Source organism: Quercus lobata, chromosome 1 (genome assembly GCF_001633185.2).
Source record: "Quercus lobata isolate SW786 chromosome 1, ValleyOak3.0 Primary Assembly, whole genome shotgun sequence".
NCBI lineage: Eukaryota > Viridiplantae > Streptophyta > Magnoliopsida > Fagales > Fagaceae > Quercus > Quercus lobata.
This window is the reverse complement of record NC_044904.1, coordinates 48,561,319-48,574,051: the sequence shown is the minus strand read 5'-3', so window position 1 is coordinate 48,574,051 and position 12,733 is coordinate 48,561,319. Positions and strand designations below refer to the sequence as shown.

The 12,733-nt window shown below is 33.5% G+C and overlaps 2 protein-coding genes across 4 annotated transcripts; both read right to left on the bottom strand.

Annotated features, from left to right (window-relative positions):
- Positions 1-1,281: 1,281 nt before the first annotated feature.
- On the bottom strand, positions 1,282-3,569 carry LOC115958465 (CRIB domain-containing protein RIC4). Its single transcript, XM_031076909.1, has 3 exons — positions 3,238-3,569; positions 2,997-3,140; positions 1,282-1,762 (listed from the first exon to the last, which is right to left on the bottom strand). The coding sequence occupies exons 1-3, from the start codon at positions 3,362-3,364 to the stop codon at positions 1,536-1,538; spliced, it is 498 nt and encodes a 165-aa protein (XP_030932769.1). The 5' UTR covers positions 3,365-3,569; the 3' UTR covers positions 1,282-1,535.
- Positions 3,570-5,901: 2,332 nt separating this feature from the next.
- On the bottom strand, positions 5,902-12,733 carry LOC115991463 (pentatricopeptide repeat-containing protein At4g21065-like). Of its 3 annotated transcripts, none has more exons than XM_031115170.1 (3): positions 9,805-12,733; positions 6,796-6,939; positions 5,902-5,989 (listed from the first exon to the last, which is right to left on the bottom strand). In XM_031115170.1, the coding sequence occupies exon 1, from the start codon at positions 12,290-12,292 to the stop codon at positions 10,022-10,024; it is 2,271 nt and encodes a 756-aa protein (XP_030971030.1). In that variant the 5' UTR covers positions 12,293-12,733; the 3' UTR covers positions 5,902-5,989; positions 6,796-6,939; positions 9,805-10,021. The 3 variants fall into 3 exon arrangements, with proteins under 3 accessions (XP_030971030.1, XP_030971041.1, XP_030971024.1); XM_031115181.1 differs by lacking the exon at positions 5,902-5,989 and adding an exon at positions 8,778-9,213 and having other exon boundaries at positions 6,598-6,939; XM_031115164.1 differs by lacking the exon at positions 5,902-5,989 and having other exon boundaries at positions 6,598-6,939.

Below are 12,733 nucleotides of genomic sequence, written 5' to 3'. Positions count from 1 at the left end.
TCAATTTCCATGTGTTCTTTGATTCTGTTTGACTATATTTTAGGTTAATTAATTGTGTTTAATTGTTTTCCATGTTTATTTTAGTATTTTTGCCATGTTTGGTTTATTTGATATTTTTTCCTTGTGTGTTTTATTTAATTTTCAACTTTCCATGTTTAATATATTCTATTTGATTTGTTCAATTTGTTTCCTTTTATGTTTTGTGTGATCTTTAGCATGTTGATTGTGATCTTTAATTAAGTGCATGATGTATGTTTAGGTTAAATATTAGGGTTCTCTTAATAAACTCTTTAATTAAATATGGTCTAACAACACATGATTGAGGCTGGTCCACAAGCCGAGTGGTCTTGGGTGCCTATCACTTTCCCAAGTTGTACCTAAACTTTGGACTCATAATCTAGTATGCAAACCTATGCATGTAAGTAAGTTGGTCAAAAGACCCAATTTAGTTTCTGGACTTAAATCAAGTGGCAACTCCATTTTCCCTCCGCCTGGTCCACTCTAGGTTGAGTCGTACTTCCCACGAGGAAACCACTTGTCGGTGGCATAAATCTTAACAGCATTGTACTTCAAGTCATGATTTTAGTTACTTTTTAGGATGTGTAAAACTGTGTAAAATAACAAGTGTGTAATAAACCATGGTTTTAAAAATCAAGTTGGACCAGTCAGTTCAACCGGGAACCAGGCATCAATCTAATTTGATAAAAACCAATCAAAAATCAAGAACTGGAACCAAATTGCTTCTTTGACCATATCGATTTTTAAAATCATGTAACAAACAATGCTATAAAATGATAAGCTAGCCGCAAAGACCTAGCTCTTTTCTTTTTCTTTTTTAATAGGGGATAAGTAAGAAAGCTTTAGATAGTGATATCTCCCCATTTCGAATTCAAATTCTCATTAATGACCAATCGCCTTTCCACTCAATATGCAATTAATTTCATAAAAATATGGGAAACATTTCAATATCATATATAGATCTGGGATTTGGGGAACCTCCACCTTAATGGGACGAGACTCCCTAATCAATTTTCCACCCTGAAAAGTGTAAATTTTCTGCTCTTCAAAACATATCCCAAATATTAAAGAAAGCTAGCATCAACATATATATTAAAGAAAGCTATCATTTTCATGAGGGAAAAAATAAAAGTAACAATATTACAGAAAAGGTAGATCACCAACAAACTAGGTCCAATTTACAAAACTTAATAATAGCCAAATGCCAAGTATTTATATCTGAGATGCCACATAATTACAGAAACTGTCATTACAACAGTATAGTTTTTTTTTTTTTTTTTTTTTTTTTGATGGGATATAAGAGTATAGTTTCATACAATCACCAAGGAGAACTTAATAGTACATGACAAAAGGAGGGAAGAATTTTTAAATTTTTTTTTTTTTTTTTTTTTTTTTTTTTTTTGGGTAGGTAACATGTAAAGTCTAGACATTTAAATACATACCTATAATTTCTATCAACATTAATATCACTTAATATATAGTACCGTTACATCATAACCACATTAACTAATTTATGTTCAACCATTAATAAGAGGTGCATCAGCTTGTCTAGCACTGGAAAGCTCAAATTGCTCCAAAGAAACAGAAGGGAGAGACATCAAATCAGGAGAAATGAGATTATCCCATCCCATTATGGGGTTGGGAGTCGCAGCAGCATCCCATCCTATGTGTGTCACATGCTTCACATCTGTTGGACACCCTATTTCCATGTCCATCTCCATTTCATCTAAGTCTTCCTTGTAGGCTAAACACAAATCAATGGAATGAATGAATCAATGAGAAAAAGGGAAAAAGAAAGAACTATCACATTAATCCAAATGACCAACAATTACATCATAGTCACAAGAGTAAGCATCAAATTCATCAAAGATACCTTAAAAAAAAAAAAAGGAAAAATAACATAGTACCATCATATTCATAGGGATTAAATTAAAAAATATATATTCATACACTCATTAAAAGCCCCTTTGCCATTCATGTCTTTAGTTTCCTAATACCAAGGCAGCATGAATATTTATAGCATGCTCGAAAATATTAAAGATACTATCAATCTATCAATCTTATTATATGACTTTTTACAAATTAATATAGTAATTATTAATTTGTGACACATTAATTTATAAATATTATATAATAAAATTTCTAGTAATTAATACGATAATGGACAATCCACTTATTTAAGGGACTAATGGCCCACCGATTTGGATGTTAGTGGTTAGCAAGTTAGTTTGAGGTTTATATTAAATTATGGCGGATTTCTTGGTGCTCTTGTTGTCATATCAAGCAGTACTTCGGTAGTTATTATTTTCTAACTATTTAGATCGAACTAACATGTTTTTGCATGTTATACTCTTTTTTTAATTTTTTTGCTAATTCATGTTATACATTGTGGAACTTTGGTTAACAAATTCTCATTGAATTATATTTTATATTAATTTACACCCTTTATCCTCGGAAAATATCAAAATAATTAGAATTCAAAACTATTTCGTCAATAAAATTTTTGAATTTGAAGTTTTTATATTTTAAATTTTTAATAAAAAATAATTTAAGAATTAGATAATAAAAAATAGTAGATTTATATGAAATTTAATGTGCATGTGATAACTAAAAGAAGATATGATCTAAATTATGTAGCTCTTGTTAACTTGAATTGTATCAAATTAAGTAGTGTTCAAAACTATTCCGTTGGTAAGATTTTTAAATATTAACTTCTTTGTATTTTAAAAGTATACACACAAAATAACTTATGGTCATTAGATAGTAAGTTATATCTTATTAATATGAAATTTAAGGTACATGTTAAAAATATAAAGAAAGTATAATACTATAATTTGATAAAAATTTAATATTGAGGAGCAAAATATTAAAAAAGAGTTACATAACTTAACCTAATTCTATATGTATGAGGGTAGATCAACAATAAAAAAATCTCAACCTAAAGGAAAATGGTGACATCTAATTCAGCCATGACATACCAAATAATTGAGAGAAATTCTTGAAACCCTTGAACAGTTTGTGAAACCCAGTTGTTATATTAGGCTTTGGACTAACCAGGAACCTGAATGAGCTCTTCATGCTATCACCTGACAAGCTTTCTAAATCATCTTCTTCTTTACTTCCTTCACAAAAATCAACACAAAATCAAATAAGCCATTGGAATAAGAAAAGAGTAACTGCGTTTGTATCTATGTGTGGATGAGAGAGAGAGAGAGATACTTATTGCTGATGGGGTTGCGTCTGATTTCGATCTTCTAGGCCGCTGAACAGCTACAGCAACACTAGATTCAGAAATGCAACCAACAGAGAAAGGAAGAACAACGAGCCTTTCCATTCTATCTCTCATTTCTTCATCAACAACCAGGGAGGAATTATAAGAAGAAATAAAAATATTGGTAGATGAGGAAATGCAAAAGTTGGAAGGACACTAGGTTTGTTATAGTGGTAGCTAGGCTTTGGCTTTGCTATCAAGGTACAATAATTTTACGTATGAAAAAGCCAAGCTACATGTTAACCTGTTTGGTAGAGAGAGATAGAGAGATCTAAATATGTTTCCAAATTGAAATCTCTCTTTGATGGGTATGTTTGGACGTGTAGTAAATTAATATTTGTCTCAATTGTGAAGTCTAACCTAATAACAATTCCAACCCACGTACATATAAATTTGGAGGTACAATCGCCAAAAGTTAGTTGATTTACATAGATTAACCTACTCTCTCTCTCTCTCTCTCTCTCTCTCTCTCTCTCTCTCTAGTGGGAACTTTTTTTGTCCGAGTCTCAATTGTGGGCTCCTTTCACTTACCACTCTTGAAGAATAAAAGTCTTCGAAGTAGCTTTCCTGTTCAAGTCTCAATAGTGGGCTTTCCTCCACTTACCTCTCTTATAAAATAAGCCACAACATTTTTTTCCCTTTCTTTCTTTTTCTTTATATGATGGATGAATTAAAAAGTCATTTTTTTCACATTCGTATATGTCTAATATATGTATTCTTTCGTTTTGCATTTCCCTATATTTCTTGCTTACTTAATTTGGACTCTAACTAGTTGTGCATCCCAAGTAATCGTTGGTGCTACTCTTGGCGATGGAGACCAAATGGGGATATTTCTTGAAACTAAAGGAGGGCATGATTGATTCAAAGAATAGAAAAATAGATTTGTTGAGGGAAGAGTGAGTTTACCTGCCTGAGGGAACTAACAACTAGGATCAGGCCTAGCTAGAATTTGACTATTTAAGGGTAACTACCGTATGTACCTGGGTTGTTAGATTAACCAGCTCACTTTTTGGATTTCATTGAATGAAAAACAAGCCAAATTAAATCTTATTTTTATCTTGTTAATTATATTTATGGTGCAGGTTTGAGTAGAACACCAGCTAGTCCTTATTTCGATTCACTTACTATTGTAGTTAAGCTCTTATGGGCTCATATACTTTTTGTTAAAGAAACTTCTCAATGGTATGAGCCTAGGAATTGTCTTGATAATGATTCAGGTAAATCTTAACTCATTTGTGATGTAAATAGGCTTTAACTCCATCAGAATTTGAAGTTCATTCATTTCTATAAGCCAAATTTGAGCAGCCAACCATTTGACTTAACTTGATTATTATTCGTGTGGATAAAGAATCACTCATTTTTTTATGGAGAAATTTAAAGAGAATGATTTGGATTTCATATTTTAGGTTAAATGACTTGAATTAAGTATGAAATAGCAATTTTTGTTTCTATTGATGAAATATATCAACGTATTTGAGCTTTATTAACATGTGGATTTAAAATAATTAACTGTAATAAGTCATTTCAAATCCATAATATATTTTTATTTGAGTAAAATCTCCAAAACTCAAATCATCATATGTTATTAAAATCAAATCAAACAATTTTTACTAGTATTAGTTAAAATACTGTACGTAGAAACCCGTTTACAAAACTGAAATGGTTACCAAACCTACCAATGGGCCATGGAATTGAAACCTGATACGACTGATAGTATTTATCTTCATTGTAAAGGAAGTATCAATTTCTAAGTTGGGGCCGGGAGAGCTATGCCAAGTTTGTTTCTAATCATATTAGAACTGGTTTTATATGTAACTTTGTACTTTTGTTAAATAAGAGGATATTTATTATTTAACCTGTTGATGATAACAAAGAAGATGAATTTAAATTTAAAGAAGGGTACCCAAGATTTAGAGGACAGACCTTTTATTTAAAATCACAGGACAAGTCATCTAGAAGTTGCAATTTGCAATCAAAAGCAGCAAATTTAGGAAGATTGAGGGAAAAGATTCTTGAAAAGCCTTCTCCCCAATGTGATATCTTTAAGAAACACTACAGAAGCTACTACTATTGGGACCTTATAGAATGAAAATATTTTTTCAGTAATTTCTTATGAAGCAAACAAGGCCATGCTTTCAGAGGGTGAAAAAATACACAACCAACCACCACCCAATAAATAAATTTTAAAAAAAATAAAATAAAAAGATGAAAAAGGAAATTCATCTGCTCTGTTAATAAAAATTTATGTACCCTGATTTAAATTAAAGTTAGTGGGGAGAACCTTACTGTAAATAATAGTGTGAATTTTAGGGAAATACCAATCAAGAATTTTAACCCAAAAGAAAGGGTGATTTTATTATTTTCTAGACAACTTTTGAACTTAAAAATCTTCCCGCTAAACTCTAAATTTTTATATCAATACCGATACTTGGTAACCGACATCATTATATTTATGGGGGCCAAATCAATTCATAATTCATAGAAATCAAGCTACATACAAATTGTATCCAAATAAGGTGTAGAAACAAACGGAAAAGACATTATTAATGTAGAAAGACACAAAATTTATTTACCAAAAAAAAAAGACACAGAATTCATTGACAAGACTACTCCAACAGCTTCCACCAACACTATATATACAAAAAGAATTCCATTTCAACTGCCGGATACTGTTCAGAACTTCTTTTTGATTTTTCTAATCTGTTTTGGACAAACGAAACAACATCAGACATAGCTTATAGGTTGTGATATGTCATTCTCTTCTCAGAGCTCCAACATAAACTTTTTTTAAAAATGAATTTTTAATGTTATAGGAGGTAAAAAACTTTACAGAAACGAAACACGAATTTATTAAGTAATGCTAAAGTAGCTAGAAGAAATGACAGAGACCTTTTTTTTCTTCTTAAAGTTTCAACAGTATACAAATTTAATAGAGACGAAACAAAAAGCAGTAAACTTTCTTTTTCTTAGGAGCCTTAAGTTACACCTGATGCAATATTTAGGTAATGTTTCACTGCTTATTATATTTTTTTAATGGATCAACGTGCTCTTCTCATGCTTATCACATATATTGGATTCCACATTAATCGAACATCATTTAGCATCCAATTTTTAAACTCAAGATTTAAGTTTATTTTAGAAAATAACAGAACCAAAGTGTTGAACATTTTTATTAAAAGTCCAATTTTTCTAACATTTGAAAAACCTGAGAGGCATGAGGAGAATACATGATTCAACAGTGGATTCGGTAACATGTTAGACATTCGGTAACACATCTCATCTCTAGTAGTTAGCTCTAACAAAATGCAAGACTCAAAACAGAGATTTAGAGAAGAATAGAAACTGTCTAATTTTGCGTCATACAGTTTAATACTTCTCACTGGATCAATAATGGGGATCCTGTCTTCCCAACAAAGCTACCTCAACCTCAAGGCAGCGACACTAAATCTGCAGTTCTAAACCATTCACCTTTCAAGAGTATAACCTTTTACATTTAAATTACTCACCTCATATGGTATTTTGATAATCACAATCACAGTAAATCCAGAGCACGAGAGATATCAAGTAGGCTGTCTTTTTTTTTTTTTTGTCGCTCTTCTTCTTCCTCTTCAATATTGACTTTCTCTCATTATCAGTCAGGGACTACTGATCTGTATCAGGACAGTTTTGAGGTTATTAGAACAACAGTTATAATCCAAATTTAATGGCCAAACAAGAATTGAGATATGTGATTATCAAAAACAATTTCAAGAATGTGCGCAGCAGAGAGTGTGTGTGTATATATATATTGTTATTTGCAGAGACAATTTTGACTGGAACAGTTGCTTTCCATAAATTTTTAATTTTATAATTTGTAATGAAAATACCCAATAAATAACAAGATGAATATATTCACACCAGATGAACTTTAAGCTAAACGTACGCTAAAAGAATTGAATACACGGTCAACAGTATTTCCGAAACCATGTAATACTAAAGCAATAAGAAGAAAGATCCAATTAGCAACAATAAATTTTGAACCTTATAATAGTTTGAATACAATCTTAGGAGTATTGTGCATTGAATACAACCTTTTTTGCTCTCTCTCTCTCTCTCTCTCTCTCTCTATGTGTGTGTGTGTGTGCGCATGCATGTGTTCCCGCATACATGTGTATGGTAGAATGTGCTACTCTCCCCTAACCTTGTCACCATTACAACATTGCAGGCATGTTCATTCCTTATAGTTGTATGCTTATGTCATGTCAAGATTTTAACTTGCTGATAAAGAAAGCAAATCCATTCAGTATTTACCAAGACTTAAATCCGAATCACAAAATTAGATTTCTTTGCATTAATCCCTCAGAAACATGTATCAGTTCTTTCACTACAGGAATACTAGGAAATATTCTACATTCAGTTTTAAAAACTAGCTGATGACTCAATAGTTATTAACCCTAACTAAATCCATCAAATAGTCCAATTCTCTTTTTCTTTTTTCCTTTTCTGAATTATATTGATTTTTTTTTTCTTTCCAGTTCAGAAGTTTCTGAATTACGTTATAAATCAAGAAATAGAAGTATATTTACAAAGTTAAAGGAATACAAAGAGAACCCCTCAAAATTATCTAAATTGGAATCTTAATAAACCAAACTTCTTTCTTGTTTGAACTGGAATGCTTAAAAGCCTGAATAAAGAAAAATAAATAAAAAGAATCAAGGAAACAAGAAAGGTCAGAATGCATTTGTTTATAATGTCCACTTCAAAAATGGGCATGGGTAGTCAAAATGTCAGTGAAAGAACTTTTGAAAACTTTATTTTAGGATTTGTTCAGAAGAGCTTTGAATGAAGGGGCCATGGTGGCCTGTTAGATGGGGCACTGGGAGATGGAGGTCTTTCAAGTCTGAAGTTTGTACAAGCATTGCACAATTGAGACTTTAGAAATGGGGACTACCCACATAAGTTTTAGTGTTAGAGGCAGTGTCTTTTCCTCAGAAAAGCATATGGCAAGCTGGTGTCTCCCTGGTATCCTTTTTTTTGTTTGAAAGGTAAAGAATAAAAATCTCAATAAGAGGAGAATGAACGAGTGCACCGCAAGGGGTGGGGGGGGGGGGGGGTTGTGGGGGTTGTTACAATCTAATGGTGAAAAGTATAAAAATAAAAAATAAAAAAAATAAATAAAAATAAAAAAAAAATGTAATACGTAAAAGAATGGACACTGCTTAAAGCATTCATCTAATCATGCAATAATCTCAAGAGCAAAGACTTAACTGAAATCTAAGAATGCTCTACCCTTTCAATGCTCTTATCATGACCAAACTTTCCTTGCCAACATGCGAGCAACTCAACTAACATCATCTTTGGTATCGCCCGTGTAACTCCAAAAAAAGAGAACACAAATAACCAAGCTCTCTTGCCAACGAACAATGAAGAATTAAGAGAACTTGGCTAGAGAAGTAGTATACTATAAGTTGGTAAACATGCAAGAGGAACAGGAAGACAGCAACATTACCTCCTAAAGTGTCCACTAACTTGCAAAGGGTATCTGGTATCTGGTGCTCTTGTTATGCATGGTGTACCAAGTAATCCCTAACTAGTGGCAGAGATGACACCTTGCTGCAGAGGGAGGTAATGACTTTTTGGAAGAGCAACGTAATTACTTATTTGGTGCTTGAATTGATGGATTACTGGAGTTCGTGGCTTATTTGGTGTGAGAAACCCTGGGCAATGCCTAATTCAAAGGTAGATTTTACAGCTCACTGACAAGAGAGGTTTGGAAGTACAAGGATTAGATTTGCTTCGAAAGTGGTTCAAGGGAGTGGAGCTTTCAGTGATTTGATAACTGTTGTACTTGCTATGGATTCCTGGACAGTAATGCTTTTATTTACTTTTCGGGGGCTTCTTTTGAATACCTCCCTTCTACATGAATTAAGCACCCTTATCTGAAACTATTTGATTCATTATCACTTGTCAAAAAAAAAAAAAAAAAGGGAAAGGAAAGGAAAGAAAGGAAAAGATATGTTAATCCTTCTTACATGTATACAACAACAAAACAGAAAGGCAAAACACAGAATATGCCTCAAAATTAGTTTTTGGCGTATAAAAACTGAAAATTTGTGTCATAAGAAAGTTAAGAATAAGATTCCAAGTATATCATGTAAAAATTAGTATTTTTTTTCAATTGTCTATGGAAAGAAGCAAATTCCCTATGCTTCGTGCGTCATTTTTTATATATAAACATATAAGATTTTTAATATTACTTCATATAAAAATAATTACATATATGATGGGATGGGGATGGTGGGGATGGATTTATTGGGCAAGGACGGGGATGATTTTACTCGACATGGAAGGGGTGGGGAACGGGATCCCCAGTCCCATCCTGCTTTGTGCCATCCCTATGGGTGCATTTATAACTTACCAATCAAAAAATAAATACCTGTGATAAGTTCTTTTTAATATAAAATATCAAAATCAAATAGTAGTACAAAATACAAACTAAAAACAAAACTTTATTGTATTCAAATTTTGAAATTTACCTGCATTTTCATGATGAAAAGAGAGGAATAGGAAGCTTGTCTTCTAGAATTATCAAATGTGAGCTACATTCTTTCTCGATTGAATTTCTATCTAGCTCCATCACAGGGTTTAAATAAAATACGATGTGAAGTGCTTCCCAATTATGGTGACCGCAGACTGTCACTAGAATGATTTATGACTTTGCAAGATTAGATGCAGGAGATCCTCAGGCTTTGCTCACCAGAAATCTCCACAAGAGCACTGACCATGCTTAAAATGATGGAATCGATGAATATCTCTCACGATTATTTCTCTATGCAAAAGCTGAGATGTATATTTGATAAAACTATGACAGTCAGTACAAACCCGAAGGTTCTTCATTATCCGAATTGGTATCTCAGAAGTTGTGCTAATGATGCCATAAACAATTGCAAGTTTTTCACTGTGATACCCAAGAAGCACTTCCCTTTGTTCTTCTTCTACATCCTGTGTCACCAGTTTCACATCAGATGAGTACCCAATTCCCTTCAATGTTCCAATCAGCTCATCTAAGTACAAATATATCTCTTTGTCTTGTGGGTGCGACCTATCTCCCATGACAAAAGTGTGGACTTGATTCTTCAGTTGGATCCAAGATTGACCAGGGATTTTGTTAACCCTTCTCTTTTGCATCAAGCTCCTCACTTTAGCTGCCTCTTCCCAGCTATCAGTGGTAGCGCACATGTTTGATAACAAAATATAAGTTCCTGCATCTAATGGTTCAAGCTGAAGAAGTGTTTCAGAAACCCACTTTCCCATCTCAATATTTTTGTGAAGTCTACAAGAAGATAGAAATGATCTCCAGACTCCACTCAAGTGAGAGATACCATTTTCATGAATAAAATCCTTTGCCTTATCCAAGTGACCAGCTCGACCATAAAGATCAACCATACAAGTGAAGTGCTCAAATCCAGGTTTAATGCCATAAAATTCCTTCATCAACCTGAAATACTTGCAGCCTTCTTCAAGCAACCCTGCATGGCTACATGCAGTTAAAACCCCTACAAAAGTAACCTCATTTGGTTTAATTCCCTCACGCATCATTTGCTCAAAAAGACAAACAGCTTGCCTCCCCTGCCCATGTAAAGCACAGCCAGTTATCATTGAAGTCCACAACACAACATTCAGATTAGCAGTTTGCTTGAAAGTTGTCCAAGCATCATCCCAGCATCCACATTTAGCATACATGTCAATTAACGAGGAACTAAGGTGAACATCCATTGTGTGCCCAACTTTCAGAACATATGCATGGATCTGGCGACCAAGTTCCAAATTTCCAGCATTAGCACATGCAGAAACAATGCTTGTAGTAGTAAATTTGTCCACCTCAACTTGTTCCCAGACCATAGAGATAAACAATTTCATAGCCTCTTCATACTCCCCGTTCCGAACATATCCAGAAACCATTGAACTCCATGAAACAATTTCTGTCATTGATTCATCGAAAGTAATCTTGGAGTTTTGATTTCTCACACCATTCAGAGGCATTTTTCTGAAGATCATTGATGCTTTTTCCATTTTCCCACACTTGCAATACATATCTATAAGTGATGTCCTCACAAACCCATCTTTTTGTAAACCAATCCTCAGAATACGGCCATGTATTTGTCTCCCAAACTCCATGATGTATAAAGAAGAAACCAAAACCAATGCTATGGAAAAAGTAACTTTATTGAAAGCAGGTCCATTTTTCACCATCTCATATAGTAGTTCCAGTCCAGTTCTTTCATACCCATTTTGCATTAGCCCATCTATGATCGTATTCCAACTTGAAACTTCTTTGTAGGGCAAACTCCTGAACATATTAAGAGACTTCTCCATATCTCCCATATGCAGATATGCACCAACCATTATATTCCATGACACGGCATCTTTCTCAACCATCAATTCAAATAATTTCTTTGCATAATCAAAGGCCCCGCACTTCACATAAACGTCAAGAATAGAGTTCTCCAATACAACATCCAAATTAATCCCATTTCTCAATATCCACCCATGAATTCCCTTACCTGTTCGTAGATCACTTACACTGGAACAACACTTTAAAACACTTGACAATGTATATTGATTAGGAAGAACACCCTCAATTTGCATCCCTCTAAAGAGGTCCAACACCATTCGAGAAGCCCCAATTCGAGCATATCCAGACATGAGAATCGTCCACGTCCGGACATCTCTGTCAGGAATTTCATCAAACGCCTTTTGTGCATAATCCAAATATTGAGATTTCACAGACAGGCTCAGAATATAATTAACCACACTCAAATTTTGAAAAGAACCACTCTTAACAGCCTTAGCATGAAGTAACCCAATTGCTGACTTATTTGTTGAGTGGTAGCAGTAGGATTGAATACCATGAAACTCAAACTTAGTGGTGTTTATGGTTAAGGAAAGCAGGGAGAACAAATGGGTTTGTTTGAAAAATGTAGTAGAGCTAAAGGACCTAGTGTTCAGACAAGTCCATCTCATTTTTTAAACCTCTGAGACTGAAACCAATCCAACACCATATTCTGATAATGCTTTGTAATCATCCAATATCAATATGGTTGCTGAGAAAATATCTTAAATTTTTTTTTTTTCCAAGTAGTATTAGCTAGACCCAGAAAGCTAATAAGACCCACAACGGATAGGATAAAGCAATTGAGATTTGAGATAAACGAAAGAAAAATCTGCGTTGGTGTTGGAAATGGATGAACAACAATCACTTTAATCTAACATCATTCTCTGGTTTTTGCTCATTATGTAGTGATGTCAAATAAAATAAATAAATAAACTCAGCACTTATTAGAAACGCCTATGCTGCTCATTGATGGATTCAACTCGTCCATAAACTCATTCATTGTAACGTGGTGGATGGAACTGGAGACGTACAGCACAACACAACACAACACGTTCTTCACCACACATGCA